Here is a 20,400-nt window from a genome sequence, read left to right as displayed (position 1 = left end):
TTTAAACAAAAGCAATTTTTAAACAAAAGGAACAATTTACTTACATTAAATTATTGCTTTATTTCTGGTTCTATGCAAGTCTCTGACACGCTCCACCCTGCCTCCCGAGATGCCATGTCCGCCCCTAAACAGCCCAGTAAGGAGGAGAAAGACCTGAAGGGATCCTGCCCGAAAAAGGAGCCTTTCCAAGACTTGGATCTACAGAGGAGTCTCTTAGTTAAAAGAAAGTCCCCAGCCAAGGCAAGTCCTCCTACCCAATAGTGTCTGGTCCCACCACCATCCTCTGTAGATGTTGAAGGGTGGGAGGGAAAGGGAAGGAAAAGCTCCAGCCCCAGTGTTTTGAGAGGAGTCCTCCTTCCAGGCTGTGCATGAACAAGGCATCAGGATGTGGAGCAGACCATAACAGGGAGGGCATGGGGGAGAAGTCAACCAAGAGGCATTTCAGGGTGAGAGGAGAGGAACTGTGGCAAGATGAGAGTTACCCAGCTCTCCTTTGCCTCTCCTCCCAGCCCCTGCCTCATCGGATGCGGAGGTATGAGGGGATGGAGTAATTGAAGAGCAAGTAGTCCATTTTGTATAAATTAAAGAGTCTCCTTTGGTAGAAGGGGCTAATGTCCTGGAAGAACTGGGCTGTCATGTCGTCCGTTGTCCGGGTAGTCTTGGATGAAGATGGGAACTTGACACTTGTGTCGGCCCCAACCAGCTGGAGGATGTAGTTGGCATCTTCAGCCAAGGTCTCATACTTGCCCACCACGTCATAGTGGACGATGCAGGGGTGGCAAAGTGAGTGCACCCGCTCCCAGTGCTCGTTGAAGGGCTCCTCCCGCTGCGTCCGGGGATCCAGCAGGTAGTAGACGAACTCCTCGAAGCGCACGTCGTCCCCACGCTCCAGGGCCTTGTCGCTGGGCTCTTGCCGGTGCCGCCGGATGATCTTGGTCCCGTAGCGCTTGTGGAAGGCCGTGTTGTAGCTGCGGGTGAACTTGTTGCGATATGCTGAGACCAGGCGCTCAAAGGGCTCGCGCACAAAGATGAACTTGAGGTAGCTGCGCAGGCGGTGATTGATCTCAGGGATGCTATACTCGGAGAGGGTGCGCAGGTTGGATGAGACATGGGCCTCGTTGGCGGGGATTTCCAGTGGGTCCCGGTACTTGCCTTGCCCTGTCAGGACCATCATCACTCGCTTCCAGTTAGTGCAGGCCACTTTGGGCACGTAGCAGTAGAGCAGCCCATGCGTATCATCCACAACCAAGTGCCGCAAGTCATCCGGCCGCAGGAGACGCCGCTTGCGGGTGTAACGGTTGCAGATGTTGCTCAACAGCTCCCGTCTCTGCTGGTGAACCGCCTGCAGTGATGACTGTTCAAACTGGGGAGAGGGAAAAAAAAAAAAAAAAAAAGAGATGGTCACTAGCTTGCCCAAGCTGATCATGGCCTACAACACAACTGTCCCCATCCCTTCCACTTTCCTGGATTTGGCAGTCACCCATGTGAGATTTTTGGGGACAGTGTTGACTTTGAACACAACTTGCTTTGATGCATTTAATCCTTGATCCTGCTGGGGGCTAAAGACAGAATAAAATGTGATGAGGAGGCAGGTAAGGAGACAAGTCAAAGAGGGTGAGGGAAGAACAGGTGGTGCAGAGAGGGTCAACAACCAAATATTGCTTACCGCACCCCCCCACACTGGGCTAAAGCTCTCCCTTACGCCAGCCGGGGGGGGGCATACACAGCCCGACCCCTCCGGGGCAAACAGCGCAGCCCCTTCGCTGGCGTGGGGCCCCACACGCCGACACCGCGGGCTCTCTGTGAGCACCGCAGACAAGGGGCAGGAACATGGCATGCGAGCACGGGCACGCATGAAGAAAACGGCGTGGGTGTGCTGCCAAGGAAAGAGAAAGGGAGACGGGGGGAGGAAAACGGTCTTTAATGCTGACAGTCAAACCCTGGAGAGCAGTCGAGGAGCTGGAGGCAATGTGGGGTGACAGGGTGTGATGGAGAGGAGTGAGGTGCTCCTGGCAGTGGTGGGCTGGCCCTTCCTGAGGGCTTTGGATTTCTTCTCCTGAGGGACTTTTTTCCACACAGGCCAGTTGGATGCCTCAGCTCTGGTCATAGTCTCCTTTATGCACAGAGATGAGGAGTCCATATACAGTCCTTTTCATTTATCCCTTTTCATCTTTGCATTAAAGCCTGGCAGCCACTGCATTGGCTTCGCAGGAGCCCAGAGCCCCCCTAGCCCCTGCCCCAGCTGAAACTGCCCTCCAGTTTGGGAACATGGCCCTTCCTGTCATGGTTTTCATCAGAAATCCCAAAATGTCATTAAAACATCTGGGGAAGGAAATTATTTCCAGGAACTTAGAAGAGGAAGGTCCCCTCCTCCTGCCTGTTCCCTCCCTGTTTTGCTCATGAGGGTTGGGAGGTTTCACATTCAGCCCTGAGGTCATTGCTGGGAACCTCCAACAGCCTTGTTTGGGCCACGACCGCTAAGACCGCTAACGGCTTCACCACCCGTTTGCTAATCCGGGGCGGCTCTGACCCCATGGAGCTGTTGCTCTAATGCAATGACCCCCCATGTTGCAAGATGACGGTGGCTTCCACTGTGGGGTTGTGAAGACAGTCCCGCTGGCATCACAGGGTGCCACAGCAAATGTCTCTGCAGCCTGCAGACATGTGGTAACCTCAAGATGAAGGTCAAGGGCAGGCCATCTCCTTGGTCCCTACATCCTTACTGCTGACAGCTGTCATTGCTTATGCATGCCAAAGGACACCCTTTGCCAAGCTTCAGGTGCACCCTCACCTCTCCCTGGGGGACCATAAGGAGTTTTGGGAAGCACTAGAGCCTGGGAGAGGTGGCATTGTGGAGATGGGGCTTTGTAAAGTTCCTGCTAGGAGTTGGGATCCTGAGACAAACTGCCCATCCCATGGATGATCCATCAGACCCGTCACCTTCAGAGAAGCACCAACATCTGGGCAAAAACAGCTCCTCCTGCAAGGGATGAACCACACTCAGACCCTTTTGGATCTCATTTCCACTAAAGAAAGAACCTTGTCCAGGTCACCTTAGTGACCACTTTCTCCAAGAACCTGCATGGACAGTAACCTGAGACAGGGGCAGGAGAAAGCATCCCATCCCTGCTCCTTCCAAGGGGGAGATGATAAAGGAAAATGGTCAGATGGAGGAAATGCAGGTCAACAGACTCTAACTGCCACCAAGAGATGACTTCGACATTGTTGGCTACTTGGATATGAAGACACTATAGCACCTAGAGAGATGATAATCGTGGCTGAAGAGGCATTCTCGTGGTACATCTCTTTGCAACACAGCAGTCAAATCTTTCAGCAGAAATTTCTTTTGTTTGGAGGCTCTCCATCACCTTTTAAAATTGGAAACCCTTTTTGCAAGTGCTTAAAAAAAAAAGAAGCATTTTAATAATGTGATTTTTTTTTCAGGTGGTTTTCCCTGCACTTGCATAATTCAAAACTATTGGACCAGAGACAGACAGACAGACACACTGTCTGCAGGCATGGCAACAAATAAATGTGACTACTTTTCAACAGCCGCCCACTGGAATAAGCGCGTGTCTTGCAGTTATTTCAGAGCAAAATTGCTCCCTTCATTTCCTTTTCTTTAAAAGCCAGAGAAATTAAGTATCGCTTTTAAGGAAATAACATCACAAAATTCCAGCAGCGTTAGGATTTGCCAGCATCATGGCCAACGAAGTTCACATCTGCCATTTTTCCCAGAGCAAATGTAATTCGGCTGTTTATAGACATTAAAGCACCAACCTAGACAGTAAGACAAAGTGTCGCATATGGAAAGGAGATCTGGGTCCGGCTGCAGCAGGCACTGCCGATGGGCAGCGGGGATGGCAGCCAGCTGCAGGGACCACCAGCATTGCCCTCTGCTTCTTGGGGACTGCAGAAGATGACTGTCCTGTGGACGCAGAGAGATACAGGGCATGTTTGGTGGCTGGGGCATGTGGTCGTGGCCTGGCCCATTGCACCAGCTGGAGAGTGGTTTCCTGCAGGACTTCCTGCAGAGAAGTTGAGGGCGAGGATCTCTCTGCAAAGACAAGTCTGGCTGCGTGGGGGGAAAACTGCCCGCCCGGGGCGGGGAACACAGTAGAAGGAAACAAACACCTTTTGCAGCTTCAACCACTGAGCTGCTGAAGGACAAGTGGGACACCTTCCCTGATGCCAGTTCGGCTGCATGCACCAGGGCCTGGTGAGAGCAAGCGCTCCCTGCCCCAAGCAGCGACCATGGCTTGTTCTACAGCAGACCCTCGCGTGGGGAGGGACCCGCTGAGCCCACCTGGAGGGGAGGGTTTGCCTGCCCAGACTGTGCCTGGCTGCCCCTGTCTCAGCAGGTGTAGCTGGCACAGCTCAGGGTGATGGAGGGGCCTGAGATGTCCCAGGATTATAACCCCCCTCATGGCTGGGTCCAGCTTCATATATGTGTGTATATATATGTGTAGATACATATGTGTGTGTGTGTGTGTGTGTGTGTATATAGCACCCAACATAGAAGCATCTATTAATTATCAGCTCAGAAAGTGCGGCAATGATGCTCTTGCCCTGCGAGGATGGCCCAGGGTTGGCTTTGAAATCCTCAAACAGCAAAATCTCCTGGGTTTGCCTGGCTATAGCTCAGTCCACTGGTAACGAAACCTTTTGCCCAAGTACCACAAGGGCCATAAGCAGCTCTTTATCAACAATTGCTCCCCAAAACTGTGTGGTCTTCTCTTTCGGACACAGCCAGAGGTTCAGGTGTGGGGACCTTGGGGGTGGTGGGAGATGACACAGTGCCCCACACACCAGAGGGGTGGAAGAAGGGGTCAACCCCCCACTCCCTCTTCACCCCCCCATTTCCCTCTCCCTGTCCCCTTACCTGGTCACTCTCGTACAGGGCCTGGAGTGGGCTGCGACCAGCCTTCCCTTGCCAGGTGGATCTCATAGCCCCGTCTTCTGTGGCTGGAAAAGGAGTGACAAAAATCAGAGGGATTGGGGGTGGGAGCTGCTTCTCTTATTTTTTAACAAAGCCTGCAGTTAGGGTTCAAAAGGTCCCAACCTAACCTTTAAACAAATAAAAGACCATAAATAAAGACAATGGCTTGTTATGCTTTCAAAAGCAACTGGGAACAGTGTGATCCATGTGCACTTGGGAAATGCCAGTGCCTGCAGGCTGCATTGGCGAGGGAATGATCCAGGAGGCGACAGGACCCCAACCGGCATCGGCGCGGCCCTGCAAGGGGCAGGATGGTGTCTGTGCTCGGCAGAGATAAGGGGCAGACCCAACACCGACCGCTCTGTGCTGAGTCCCCACGGGCTCGGAGTTTGCATTTCCAGGCTCAGAGACACGATCTTTAACAGACAAATTGGTCACATGCTTCGTCTAACTGTGGTAAGTTCTTAGTGCTATTTTCTCCTCCTCCTTCTCCCCCCTTCCAAATAGCAACATCTCCTCAAGTGTTTGAAGCTGAAGACAGCCACCCAAGCAGTCCTCACCCCTTCCCTGCCATGCAGATTGGCTGGTTTGATGTTGGAGGATTATTTGCTGCAGCACCAAAACCGAGGCTGGATGTGGCCACGAATGCAGTGCTGGACACCCCGTCGGTGACAGATGCTCAAGTTCTCATGCTCATAAATTATGAGGGATGCAACCACTTCCCGGGCTATGAAGCATCCGCTTCAGCTGCCATCTCTCAGCCCCAGGGACCCGTTTCCAGCACAGCATGGGCAGAACCATGTGGATATCCCAAACCTAATGCACAGAGCCAGCCATGACAGGGGTGCAGGCTCTTGCTTGCAGTAACACCACCGAGCAGGTGTCCCACCTCTCGCCCATCCTCTGCTTCCTGTATCTGACCCTCTCCATTGGCAGAGAATGCCAAAACAATTCTCATATGAGAAGGTGGTTTCTAACTATCGGGTTGTGCAGCCCTAATGTTGGCTTCCACGGAAGAAATCACACTGTGAGTTTTAAAATGGAAGAGGACGTTTTTTCTAAAGGGGATGGATGGGATACATCATTCAGGAGATGATGGCCTGGGAGGTTCTTCCAGTCCTCCAAGTTCCTGATCCTACAGGGACCTTCTAAAACCTCAGAGGGGTGTATGTGGTGGAGGGAAAAGCATCTCTCACACTCAATTTCTGACACGAAGTTTTCTAGCACAAAGGCTTTTTGCACGACAATTTGGACCTCTGAATCTTTTTGTTCACTGACCATCACCAAACAAAACCAAATTTGTTATACAAGCTCCAGATGGGATCTTTTTAACCAAAATAACCAAAAGAAAAAATCCAAATCCCATCTTCATTTTCATGTGCTTATATTTTGCTTAAATGAAAACTGCTCCAAAGCACAAAGTCACCAGGGTCTGAGCTAAACATTATTCATTCCTGGAGCTGTAATTAGGGGGAAACGACTGCCTGACCTCACAAGATTTTCACAAGATTTCATCAGCAGCGCATGTACACTTGCGTGTTCATGGGAAATGAGACTTCCTGCAGCACTGGATTGATCGAGAAGTGACTCAACGAGAAGGTACGGTTTCTTCCTCAATCCCCTGTATCAGTTACCCCACAAGAGGGTGAAACGGCGTCTGTGCTAATGAGAGATAAGTGGAAGATCCAACGCACACAGCACTGCGCTGAGATGCTCGTCCCAGAGGAGTCCCATTTCACATTTCCAGGCTCAGCCCTCTGCAAATGGCAGGGAATTAGACTGACCTTGAAAACTCGACTCACTGCAGCGTGAATCTGCAAGCAGAGAGCATTAAACTCGAATTCCCCTTCCCGGCCAGGGCTGATAAACTCCTGCTTGATTTAAGAGTGTGACCCCGCTGTGGGCTGTCTGCAAGCGCCCTGCACTGCAACAGACACTTGTCCTGTATTTAGTAAAAGCAACGTGGAGGCGTTTGTTTTCGAGATTAACATGTGCGTCAACCAGAACCTTTCTTACAAGGGACGTAGGCAAACCCTGGGTGGTTCAGGCTGACCTGAAGTTGCTAGAAATGCAAATTGCTTGTGCCGGCACTGCGCAGGGGCACATGGAAATGCATTTCCAGGGAAAGGCCTCATCACCCCGTGCAGGGTCAGGTCATGGCCCAGGAGGAGCGGGCGGGCTCGGCAGGAGGCTCTTTAGGGTGAACAAAAAGCAGATCTGCAGTAAAGTGGGGGGAGTGAGCAGAGGTCAGGCAGGTCAGATCTGTGCTCTGACCGCTCTGGGCTGTGCCTTTTGGTGCTGCTAAGGCAGGGGAACAAGCCTGGCCAAGGACTGCTGCACCTCGCATGACTCTCACCAACAGTCCCAGCAGAAATGTTGCAAAATGGATTTCTTCCAGCCTTTCCCCAGTGCAAGGTCTGGCAGAGAGCAAGCCAGATGGATAGCAGCAAACCTCCTAGGATCCCTGCTACACTCGTGCTGTACAGAGTCCCAGAAAAAAAAAAGTTCCATCAGCCCCAGCACCTGCAGCATCTCTGCTGATGCACTCCCCTCCCAGTCCATGCTGCATCCCAGACCCCAGGTCCTCATCATGCAGCTCTAGGAACACAGCTCAGCCGTCATTTGAACACAAACCCCTCTTCCGCGGCTGCACCATCCCAACCACCCCATCATGCAATCCCACGGTGTTCTCCCACCCTGGGGTCTCTCCCCATCCTGTCCTCGCCTTCACTGCCTGCCCCAAGCAGGCAATGGCCCACCGTAGCAAGGCTGAGCTCAAGGGGCTCCACAGCTGGCTGAACTGCACAGCTGGCGTGAGAAACCAAACGTGCAGGGGGAGCTGGGGAAAGGCTCGAACCTTGATCTGTGTCTGTTTCTTCCATCAGATCTGGGAGGCAGCCTGGAATGGGAGAAGGAGGGAGAAGGAAGGGGGCAGATGGGCAATGGCATTTACACAGCCCTCTTCTTCCACCCGTTCATGCTGAGTGTGAGTCAATCACCCCATCCCCTGTACGTTGGCTTACCCGTCCCTGGGATGCTCCTGGGACTCCCAAGAAGTTTGGGAAGGCCAAGGAATACTGAAATATATGACAGTGTTGAGGAGGGAGTATCATCAGAATAAATTAATGGTTCATGCTGCATTTTGGCACCATGGCCCTGAGTACAGCAGGATCTTCCATCATGGGGGAGTTGCCAAAATCTTTGCATCCTGGCTTTTCTCCTGACTTTATAGCTTGTTACTGAGGTTCCCAGATTCCTCCACATGCAATGGTAATCCTTGGAAATTTAGCATCGCCACAACTGCTTCCGAAAGCAGGGATGTCACTTAGCCAACGTATATTGAGTTTCTAACGGAGAAAAAACGTCAACCCTTGGGAAGCGCTGGATCACCATTTGGGTAACAAGTATCAAGACAGTGTATGTCCATGATCCAAATCCAAAATTATTTTCACTGAGATGGGCAGAAGGTAATATTACATCTGTCCTTTGCATCTTCAAAGGATGAGGCAAGGGAATAGGAGTGATGCAGAGCAAGAGACTGAAAACCCCATGCTAAGGCAGTAACATGGACCAGAAATCACTGCATGAGATGAGCCTGAAAGGGAGCTCAGGCACATTTTGGAGTCTCCTGTGCTACAAGTGCTTTCAGTCTTTGGAGCTTGAAAAGGCAACATGCTCCCTCCCTCCTTTCCCCCTACAGCCCAGATTTTTAGCGCTGTCCCATCAAAACCAAAGCTATTCTCTTGCAGCGGTGTGACATCAATACCGCAGCAGGATCTGGGTTTTCAATGACTTGCCAGCTCTCTTTGGAAAAGGGAATAGATTTTAAAGCTGTAAATATTTAGGTGTACTAGTTGATTGCGAAGACAGCCAGACATGTGTGAAGTGAGGGAAAGACTGGATCATGCCCATCCCAGACTTCTGGAAGCACCAGTGAAAGAATTTGCTGTTTTGGCTGTACAGACTCTTAATTGCGGAGGGAGGTTCTCTGCAACCACAACAGCAAATCCAGCGCCTGAATTGAAGAGTTTGGCTAGGAGACAGGATTCAGGCAGCGACAAGCCTGCTAGGCTGACATCAGCATTACCAGGGCTTTAGAAAACAGTCTGAAGGAAAGAAAACAAAAGATGTGGGTGCAACTGGAAAGGGGAATAAAATCAACATGGCATTTACTAAGCGCAGCTTGCACCCATGCAACCTGATCTGTCTATAAAATAAGCATGAAACATATGTGGTAGATCTTCACCCAGATATACGTAATGCATGAGATATGACATACCACAGGAAATAAGTGCTTCAAACAGAGAAAATGAAGTTTAAAAGGTGAACTGTAAGGGACACAAGCCACTGGAAAGTAGGCGGCATTTAAATGGGAAATGCTGGGCAGAAGGCAGATTTCTAATAAAATATCTCAGAGATTGGCTTTGGGATCAATACTTCAGGAACGAGTTGACATAAAAATAGAAAGATAGTGATGACGGACAAAGCATTGAGAAACACCGCCAGGCCGGGAAAGACTGAAACGCCAACCAGGGAAACTGAAGCTTTGTCCTGGACCGGGGGAGCGGAAATTCAACAGAATTTGATTTGCAATGTTGGAATTCAGCAGTTTCTGCTACTTTGCTGCTGGAAGTGGCAGGAGGTCCCAGATGCATTAGTTCTGGGCTATCAGCTGCCAGTGTGACAGTCATAAAAAAAGCAAATGAAGTCCTGAAACATATCAGGTGATATATTTGCCATAGCAGCAAAAAACCCCCATGAATGCTATTATCCATAGCATTGGCGACCTTCACCTGCAGCACTGACAGCTCTGCTCTCCCGGGACCAAGGCAGATCCAGAGCTGCCGAGAAGGGCTGTGAGGTGACCGGGCAATCCCAGCACTTGGTGCCCCATGGGAGGCTGAAAGGGCTGGATGTGTCTACGAGCTGAGCCGGGATGTGATCATCAGCAGAGCAGGAGGTGTTTCACAGGCAGGACATCTTCATGCCTGCTTGCTCATGTGCCAGATAGGAAGAGGTTTGGAAACCCAGATCAGTGGGAGTCTGGCTGAGATGCACCAGGAGGAATCCCAGCTCCTTTTGGGCTGGAGGATAGAGCTTTCAGGCATTTTCCAGGCTGGACCCTGGGACCACAAGAAGCCAAAAGCTCCACTCCTGGTTTCCAATACGAAGCACTGGAGAGGGTTAAAACCTGGAGAGTCAGTGGTTTCCAGCCAAGGAAAGTGAAGAGAGCATGTGTGCTTGCACATGAGTATGCACCCCAGAGGCCCCAAGGCACTAATCCTGACCCCACCGCCGTCTCCCCGCTGCTGTCTCACAGCCCCAGCTTCGCTTCCTGTTGTGTCTGCGCAAAACCTAAAAAAAGAGAAAAAATAATTGCGGTGCCTGGCCACCCAAAATGATCAGTCTGAGTGTTAATTACAGCCTGCGACTCCCAGCGGGTGAGTGGGATAGGTGCTTGTCTGTAATGTAGGAAGAGCCGGCTCTCAGGGCAGCCCCTCGTGGGGGCATCTGAGAGATGCTCTCGCAGACCAGAAGAAAAACCCCACCTCTGAACTTGAGGGAGGGGGATGTGAATCCATCACAGTTGTGATGGATTTGTGATGGATTCTAGATCTGAACATAGGAAATGGCATTTGTGACATGAATTGACTGCCTGGCACACCTGGCACGTGCACAGCTGTGCCCCTGAACTGTATTTATAGGATAAAGAAGAGTTTACGGTGGGAAACAAATAAGAACAATATTACCACTTTGTATCAAAAAGGGAAACAACAGCCGGAGCTCTATAGTGTAAAGGGATCAGCACTTGCTTAAAGTCAGTCACTGAAGAGCCAGAAATTAGGACTTGAATCTCTTTGCGGGCACAGCGATGAGCTTTTCCAGACTTTGCTGGTTTTGACTCTTCTCTGGCACCTGCCATGGGCGATGAGCAAGTGCTTCGGTTGTACCAGTGATGGCTCACTCGTCCCTGACTGTAGAAATGCAGCCCTGCTTCATGAAGACAGGCTCCTCGCTATTAAAATAACTGCACCCGAGAGACACGGAGAAGGATCCTGCCACCTAATTTAAGAAAGGATATTGAGACTGCGTTGTTCAAAGCCAAATCCTAGCTGCAGCCACTGGCTGCTGAATCTGTCCAATTTTCAATTTTAACATCCAAGAGGAAAAAAAAAAAAAAGAGAAAAAAAAAAAAAGAAAATTGAGCTTGACAGTAGCAGTGATAGATCCAGACAGTTCCTGCAGTCTGAGCTCAGTTTTCCCTCCTGGTTTGATAGCGAAGCCTGGGACACACTGCCTGGTTGGCGGCCGGACACTTCGACTGTGTGAAGACGGTCCAGGGCATGGAGGCCAAGAACTCACATGTGGAAGCAGCAGTCGAACCCCTGGGCAGTGGCCCGTGGTGGGTGTGAAGAGCTGCCCTGCCTGGATGGATCAGAGCTATTGGGTCGAACAGTGCTGGTCTCAAGGAAGCAAAGTTTAAGTCTAGGAAGTTCTGGCTTTTATGCTTGTGTTTGTATTGGTGGAGAAAACATTCGCTTTATTTCTACCTAAGCAGAAAGGTTGTTTGTTGTTTTGCTGTTTGGTTTTTTAAAGATACTCATTTTCAAAATGAGGGTGACGTGGGATAAACAAACACCAAAATCCCCCACACTGCTGGAAGTAGTGACCTCTGTTTGATGGAGAAGACGATCAAATTAGCAACTGGTTGCTTTCTTGCATGCTGCAGTCAGCTGTGAAAAAGTGTGGCAATTCTGGCGTTCGCATCCTTATGCATCTTCAGAGCTAAGGGAATTAAAACCAAAACTCATTCCTAATTTTATTCTTACAGGAAGGTTTTGATTTGGGAATGCAAATTTTTGCCTTTGGCAAAGAGGCAAATCCAATCTACTTAGATTCTTGCAACTGCTCATTTTTAATGCATCTAAAAAGCTGTGGATATAGACAACAGAGGCTGAATTAAAATGTTAGAGAAGAAAGGAAAAGAACTCTAACAGAACCACATGCTTGATTTGCTTAAATGCATCCTTCAGCTTTGCGAATTCAGACACAACCACCTCCGATGGGGAGCTGCGAGTAAAACGAGAAGCAGGAGGTGTAACCAGCTGGGCTTCATCCGGGTGTTTGCTCCCAGAACCAGCTCAGTGGCTCGATGCATTGCCCTGAAAAACTCAAGTCAGCTTGAGCATCTTCTCTGCCAAGGCTGAAGATCCCCCACATGCAACGATGATGTGGGGAGGGGAGGGGGGACACGGCTGCTGTGCGAGGCCATGATCACCACAACGCGAGAGCGCAGCAAGACGCGTCCCAGCGCCTCGCCGTCTGCCCAGCCGGCAGTGCCTGCTTGATTTGCTGTTCTTAAAGACGGTGAACAGACAGCAGCCCACGTCCCCGTCACACTGCTGTGTCACACCGGCAGCTACCACCAAGGGGTTAGGTGGGACCCTGCCTCCCACCATCTTGTGGCACCACTGGGAAATGTGTATTCCCGCAGCTCACACGGGAAAAGGGAACATCCCAAGTACTTTGGATGTGGAGCACAGGACTTCAGGCCATAGCATGGGAAATCTGGGGTGGAAGGCAAACGCCAGAGACCTGGCTGAGGCTGCACAGCAGAGTGGCAATGCAAATGCCGGAGCTGTACCTCCCGCTGGGGGAGGGCCAAGAGCATCAGCCACAGCTAAGAACATTGATCCCTGAATCTGCAGGACATGACAGGAGCCGTTCTGCCCCCAAAAGTGAAACAATAACACGACGACTGCGTACAAAGACCTCAAGCAAGTGCTTGTTCTGCAGTGCAGCCCCAACCGCTGCCTTTCTGGGCATACAGGGGGTCGGCGAGAGAACCAGGGGATGCCCGAGGCGTTTCAGACTTGCCTGGCAGCCTTCGGACCTCTGCCGAGGGCCTGCGGGAGCCATCGGTGCTGAGCGGATTTGGAAGGAGCTCTCTTGGAAGGTAGCAGGCCAAGTCTTTTCCTACATCTCCAGAGCTGAGGTTTGTCCCCTAGACAGCAGATGGGTATCGCTGCACTTTGTTCACACTTCGGGGGTAGGAGATTGTGTCCCTTGGGCACGCTCAGAGGTAGCGGGCAGCACCCACGCCACATTCTGGCAGGTACACTTGGCAGCAGAGCACATATAGGCTGAAGCATTTTGGGGAGATGGAGCATTTCAAGGTGAACTGCAATATTCAGATGGGCACAAGCAATGACGAAAAGTAACCAGCCCTATGGAGAACAACCAGAAGACGTGCACAGCACTGCTCGCCAATCAGTCACATTACAGAAGAGGGAGAGCTCAAATATTGACCTGCGACAGCCCCAGCTGAGCCCACCTCACACAGCTTCCACGTGGCGGACAACAGATTCCTTTGGAGTGAATGCTGTATTTGACCTCTTTTGTTTATCCTGGGGCTGTGCCAGCAAGTGGTGAGCAGGAGGAGTGATGGAGGGGAGCTGGCATCAACTCACAAAACTCTGTAGCTCTAATATTTACAATACAAACGTACATTTCTTGTTCCAGAGCCACATCCTCCGCAGCTTGGGAAATGCCCCTGTGGCTCTTCCCATCTCTTCTTCTCTTTGCACGGTGTTTTTCTCCCCAGTTATGGCTTGTTCCATCTGTTCTGCCTTGTGACAACGTCCTCCTGCACAGGCTCAGAACAGAGGTGACCATTCGTTCCCATCAGCAGGTGCAGGAGGTTCTGTGGACACGGGCAGCAGGTTGCCACCTAACGCAGCCCCGTGCAGTGTGGTCACAGGCAGACCCACTGCCGTCCACCTCCAATATTCCCCCTCCTGACGAACAAGCCGGTAATATACAACCCGGCCTATTCCTGACAGCCTGCCCTCTGCTCTGCGGGCCAAGCCTCGGTAAGGGCTGGCTGGCTCTGCATTTCTCTCTGCTGAGGTAGAGGCGGCGTAGAGTCTGAGACATCTGTCTTGGCTCATTTGTTAGGGAAAGGGAATAATCCTCCGTTCTCCGTCCTCCGTCAGACCTGCCCCTGCCAGCTCCTCTGCCATTGCCTGCAGCACAGCGACAACCCGGAGCATCCTGGGGAGCTGCAGGACCCTCCCCTTGCCGGCTCCAGAGCATTTCCAGACATTATAGCAGAGCCAAGGGGCAGGATACCGCTGAGCTGACTGGCTAGGGACAGCTGAAGGAACTGCACAGGGTGCCCACGCATCTGTGCTAGGACCCAACTAATGTCCCGATCCTGTACACCTCTCCCTGGAGGGACAAGCAATGGGAGCGTTAGGAACAGGACCTCCAAAGGGAGCCCAAGGTCTGTGGCTGGTTGTACCCCTGCAGGTATCCTGCAGCAAGCGCTTCCCAGACAACCCAGCCAGGTTAATGTGGCATATCAGACGGGCAGGACTAGAGTCACCACTGTGATCCTGCTTCCTTGAACAGGTCAGCAGGCAGGCATGTCCCTGTCCCCTGCGAAACCACCATGTGATTTAATGGCATCTCTCCGTGTCACCAGCTGAGCCACAACCCTCAGGCACTGGCACGGGACCTGGAAGCTCAGCTGTGCCTCTGACACCACTGGATAAGTGTCTTCTCTCACCAGCACTGCATCCTAACTCTCAGGCTCAGAAACTGCCTCCAGGTAGCTTGGTTTTAGGCCGTACAACTCTATTTTCAAGCACGGCCACCACCTGGGTGTTGTCAGCCCAGTTGTCCCCCACGGCAAAGCCCCAGCTCCAGCCAGGTGCCATCTCTCACAAGCAGCATCGCAGCAGGCTGGCAGCTGTCACTGGTGTCACACACCCCCAGGAGCACGGACAACCAAAATACAGGGATAGGGAGTAAAACACACACATGAGTCTGCAGCTCATCTGCTTGTCTATCACAGGGCTTAACGAAAGGTATTTCATTTCTCTTACCATTACAAGACTGCTGCGGTGAGTTTGTGTAAGGCTCAACAGCACCCACACGACATGGTGGGCTGGAAAACAAGTACTTGCTCACTTCGGACCTGAGCAACAGATCGTTGGAAGTTTTGGCTCAGGTGGTGCAACACGCCCTTGTTTAGAGGTCCTGCTGAATCAGCCAAGTACAGGATCGTGTCCAGAGACACCCCGGTACCAGCAGCCCAGCCTGCCAGGTCTGCTCCCCGTGGGAAGGGAGAAGGCTCCAGTCAACGGTTCATGTGGTCCTGACTTAAAGCTCTTTCATTCAGCAGAAATTAAACCAACCGAGTGACTTGAACTTGGCTGGATCAGACAGAACCGAGTCCCAGCAGCATGGGGATGCTTGAAAGCTTAGCTCAGGCTTTTTTTCCACCACTGCACATTTTCTACCATCCCCCCTAGCCCTTCTGAAACAGCCAAACCAAATAATTAACCCCCCCACGCTCACATCCCAGCACTCAGAAACTGCAGAGAGCTAAACAGAGATGCGTTGCGAGGAGGTTACCCACAAAGCTAAGGGAAAAACCACAAATAAAAGCAGCTCGGAGGCAAACCTGAGCAGGGCAAGACAGGACGTGCACATGAGAAGGCTTACACGAGGAAAGGCCCACATACAACAGGCACCACAACCTGCAGCAGGGAAAGACAAATCTCCTCTCCCATCAGCTCGGACAGATGAACCTGCACACATTTGCATATGGGAGAAGGTGGTTTTGCAGCACCACAGGCACCAGGGTCACCCAGAAGTGATGTTATAGACGCCTTGATAAAATACCATTTCAGGGCAAGATGAGGGAGGGGTGCAAAGGAGGGATGAAGGCTGCACAATGGTCCTTCCTCTTCCTCTTCTCCAGTACCTGGCTAAAACATGTCCCATTCCCATGGAGCTGATGGAGGGGTCCTACCAGCCCCTATCACACAGACTCTCCTCCCCGGAAATCTCCCTCTTTTCCCCAAATTACTCTTTTCTCTTTCCGGGAAGCTACTTAAGGCCAACTCCAAGCAGCCGCAGATTGCTCTTGAAGGGTGATGGGGCACCCCATCCCAGCACCCCGTTTTCAGCCCAGGTCTCTGCTGATGAGGTACCCTCAGTACTTCTTTCCCAGCCACGTTCCTCAGAAGAGGTACCACAGGCAGTGACCTCTGAGGTGACACTTCCCATTCTGAGGAGGCCCAGCTGTACAAATCTCCTAGACAAGAGGGAAAGGAGCATTTTCCAATCTCTTTCCACCAAATGCACATGCTCCACAGCTACTGTCCCCTGGGACAAACCCTTCTGCAGCATTTCCATCCTCAAACCACACAGTTCCTACACACACAGAGATCTATTGGTATTGGAGAGCCCCTGACCGCACCATTACAAGTTGTGCATGGGCTCTCCTCAATGCCCAAGATGACTTCCTCTGGGAAGGAGATGAAAGGAGGTGTCACCCCCTAAAAATAATACCCGTGTTTGCAGCAATCACCACCTCACGGCTTCTCCAGAGCCCCGGGGCTGTGTGGCACAAGTGGATGGTAACAGCAGCCAGTCTCCCTGGCACTAAGGACAGTCTCCCTCTCGCCAAGAAACACACTCTAAGAGGGGACAATGAGTCACTGTTTTACATCGGATAATTCGACGGGCCGCACTGCCTTTAACAGGAAAAATCATTCACTCTTCTCGGGATGTGCCCTGCTGGCTGGAAGGCATCGGTCCATGGGCAAGAGAGGGACAAGGGGGTGTGATGCCTCCAGGAAATGTTAATTCAGGGTGTGGACGAAGGGCCTAAGCTATTCTCTATGGAAAGTGATGGATGGGAAGAGCCACGCAGAGGGGTGAGTACACGTCCTGCTCTCGTTCCAGCCAGACAGGGAACAGACGAGCCTGCCAGAAGCAGCAGTGGTTGTGGTGAATGTCTGGGGGTGGAAACGCACAGCCTCGGGGAACTGAAGCAGGACCAAGAACCCAAGCACACCTGCCTCTACCTGTGCGTGAGATCTCTGCTGTCTGTACACAGTTGTCTGCTGTCTGGGACCTGGTGCCTGGGGCTCACGGGACGGGAGTGCCTCTGGCATGTGGCATCGGGGACGGAGTGGCAGCAGAGCTGCATCACTCTCTGTTCGACATTGGGGCACTTACACCATCCACAAAGTGCAAATAACTCCCAGTACAGGGCCCTCACACACCGAAATATGAGGGCAGACAGGCATAAGGACAGCCCAGGAGCCCTAAGTGCACTCCCGCGGTTTCCAGCCTGCTGGCGAAAGGCAGATGGATGCTCCTTCTTCCTTGGTGTGGGGCTGCAGTGCCCCTTGTTCATGACTGTCACCTACCCATAAACATTTCCATGCTTGATGAGTTATGCTGGATGCAATAAAACTGCAGAAAACAGATATGGGGCATTCATTTGGCCTCCAGCACAAAGTGCCACCAGACTTCAGGTTTCTCTGTCTGGATCCAGCTCATCACAGACACATTGACTTTCATAAGAAAATGCCTCAGCCCAGCCTTCCAAATGCTGTGGCAACCTTTGTAGGGCAAGCAATGCCACTGTGCCAAGGAACAACGGCAGATGCCTCCTGAAGGGTTGGCGAGACAGAAGCAGCAGCCTTGCAGCTGACCTGATCTCCTTCTCAACCACAGTCTCCTGCTGGCTGCCCCCTTGTCACCGACTTCTCAGTACCTTCTCTTCTAGCTCAAACATGTCCCGACCAAGATCCTGACCAAAAATCACACCTGAACAGGGCTTTCTGATGGGTGACCCATGTAACAGTAAGACCTGTTTCACATCACCACCCCTGTCCTCCACTGAAAGGATCCAGAAAATACCTCTCCAATGGGCATCTTCTTCATTCTCACTCCTCAGGGTCTGCTGTCCCTTTGGCACAGACCATGACAGGAGACAGGATGTTGGGCGAGATCAACGAATGCCACACCACAGCCTGCATGCCCCATTCAGCGCCACGTGGGGTGTGGGATGGGAGGGGGACAGTGGTCCAATATTCAGAGCTATTTGTATTTTTCTCCAAACCACTAAAAGAGAGGGGTCTCTGCTGAAAGCACTCCAAAGAAACATGGCAAGCACTGCTAACAATGTAATCTCCACTGTCCATTTCTATTAATCCTCTTCCAGATTTAACGAGAACTGGTGCTGACTTCTCACCATCTGAGGCACGCGAGTGCTCACAGCTGCTGCAAAGCTAGCGTCACCCTGCGTGCAGCCCCCGCCAGCGCCCTTCGGAGGGACACTTCCCAGCAGGAGCACCACTTCCCAGCAGGAGCACCTGCATGTCAAAAGAGACAATGGACTCGTGTGTGCGTTTGGTTCTCGTGCCTGGACGACAAACCCAACCCGCAGAGCTTCGTATTTGCAGTGCAAACTCAGCACTCTGCAGTTAATGCTGGAGTTGAGAGACGATTTAGCATTAATGGGTTTGCAGCCAACTCTGTCTTCCATATGCTGTACACAACTGCTCAGACAGCAGCCAGAAAGGCGGCTGAGGGGTTTGAGGGGGTGTCATCAGATGTATGCGTTTTTTTTAAGCTGCTACAAAAAGAACATTAAACTCCCGACATGACATTGGGTCTGAACATCCTGCACTAGTTTAGATTTCTACTGCATGTCACACACACTGGGCAGGAAAATAATAATATTTCTAACTTTTTTTTAACTGTTTTTTGCCTTCCCCCCCCCTCCCCCTGTAACAGGAGACTGCCCAGCCTTTAACAACTGCCTGGAAGAGACTCCTGAAACCTGAAATCCCTGGTCTGTCCAGGCTTCAGCCAGATGACTCCTGTTGAGTGAGCGCTGGCTGTACTCAAGCCAGCATAGGGACTGGCAGTCGCTGGTTCCAGAAGCGACTATGATTGAGAGATCTGGCTGCTGCGGATGTTTTAAAACCACTGGAGCATTACTCTTGATGCTCAAGATCCTGGGAGGTTCACTTAGGAAGAAGTTATTGCCATTGCCATTAGGAAGATACTAAAATTACACACGGAAGCTCCTTGTTTTCTATAAAGCCTCAAGAAAGCTCCTTCCTCTCTTAAGTCCCCTTTCTCACACAGCTTACTTTGCCTTTAAGTTTCTGAAGGTAATTTTTCTGCATTTCTCACCGATTGCACCTCTTGGACCATCACAGTGTCCCCAGCCATACCCAGGCACAGGGGTGGGCACAGCGGGCCCTCGGCTGTGTGGCTCCCTCCTCCCCAGAGATGACGACAGCTCAGGCTCTGTTTTTCAGTGAAGGCTTTCTTATTCCAATTTAGTTAACTTGAGTCAAGGATCAGCCAGGGAAACTCTAATCAAGTGATGGAAAAGGGTGACAGCTATAGGATTAGCTTACAATAAATCATGCAGAGAGGCAAAGAAAGAATCCAGCTGCTTCAAGCAACCTGCCAAATGCCACAGCATCGGCTCTGGGGATCAGAGCAGGACCAGAGCCAACGGCAGCTGGTCTGGACATTGTCCCGTTCAATGGTTCCACCTAAACGCACATGTCCTCTTGGTGGCAGGAGGCTCTGATCACCTGGTACCAGCCTGAGGTAGATACCAGGAGGGTTTAACAGAAGGATCACAAGCATTTGAGGTAGGGGGATATATTTCACTGGGGCAACCTGCCTAGCTCTCCGCTGTCACAAGGACTGTGATTAGGATCTTCATAAGAAACAGCAAATTAACAGAATCCAGCAGGAATATGGCCTCTGTGAGCAAATAAAATATCTGTGCGTAAGTACCATGCAACCTTCTGTTTTCATATGGTTAATTCCTCCTACAAGCCAAGCTAGAAGCTTTCCAAGAGCAATTTCTCTTCCCCATTACGCCTGTCACTCTCCTGGCCCCGGCTGGCTGCTTGCATGTATAATGTAAGCCTGAACTGCCAGTATTTCCATTCCTTGTCAATAAACTCCTCCTTTCCAGTCTGCTGCTCGACAGGAATTGCAGCAGAAGGGCTTGCACTGGCAGCGCCAAGGCAGAGATCCCTGCCGGGATGCAGAGGGGCTGATTTTCAACTGGCAAGGCTGCACCAGAGACGCAGCTCTCCCTTGCACACCCGCACGCTGCGGTGGTGTCTGCACCCCGGCAGGCTCCCATCGCCGGGGCAGGCTCAGGCAAGCCACAGCTGCAGAAAGCTCTTGGGCTCAGACAGCCGCATGGACCTACCAAGCCAAGAGCCCACCTGCACCAGCCTGCTGCCTTCTGTTCAGCTGCTGAGGCCACGGCAGGCCAGGGTGCCAGGGGATCGGGCTGGACTTGCTCAAAACCTGCCTGCAGTCAGGTCTGGTTTGGGCAGATGCTGTTTGTGCCCTCTGCACATAGGCTACCGACACAGATAAGAAAAAATGAAGTCTCTCTAACGTTGCATGGCTCAATGACTTGCCTGCTGAATACGTTTCAACCCATCTTGTCAGCTCCGCGCATCTGGAATTGATGAAAGCCCAACAACCAGATCTTGGAAGAAATGCAAACCCTTCCCAAGGCACCACCTTGCACGCAGCCACTCCCTTCCCGGCTTTGTTTCACAGTGCGCGCCCCTCCGCTCTCGGCAGCTGAGGGTCAGTGTCCT

At 51.6% G+C, this 20,400-nt stretch overlaps 1 protein-coding gene across 3 annotated transcripts in view; it reads right to left on the bottom strand.

The window, feature by feature from the left end:
• Positions 1 to 35: 35 nt before the first annotated feature.
• Positions 36 to 20,400, bottom strand: part of CHST13 (carbohydrate sulfotransferase 13) — a 34,568-nt gene continuing 14,203 nt past the window's right edge. For all 3 annotated transcript variants that reach the window (XM_075762129.1, XM_075762128.1, XM_075762130.1), the window contains exons 2-3: positions 4,883 to 4,965; positions 36 to 1,363 (exon numbers count right to left, since the gene is read on the bottom strand). In XM_075762129.1, the coding sequence (XP_075618244.1) occupies positions 518 to 1,363; positions 4,883 to 4,948 (912 nt within the window). In that variant the 5' untranslated portion in view covers positions 4,949 to 4,965 and the 3' untranslated portion in view covers positions 36 to 517. The remainder of the gene's footprint in view (positions 1,364 to 4,882; positions 4,966 to 20,400) is intronic.

This window comes from Balearica regulorum, chromosome 10, assembly GCF_011004875.1.
Source record: "Balearica regulorum gibbericeps isolate bBalReg1 chromosome 10, bBalReg1.pri, whole genome shotgun sequence".
In the NCBI taxonomy this organism is placed as follows: domain Eukaryota; kingdom Metazoa; phylum Chordata; class Aves; order Gruiformes; family Gruidae; genus Balearica; species Balearica regulorum.
The sequence above is the reverse complement of the archived record's forward strand: the minus strand, read 5'-3'. Positions and strand labels throughout refer to the sequence as shown.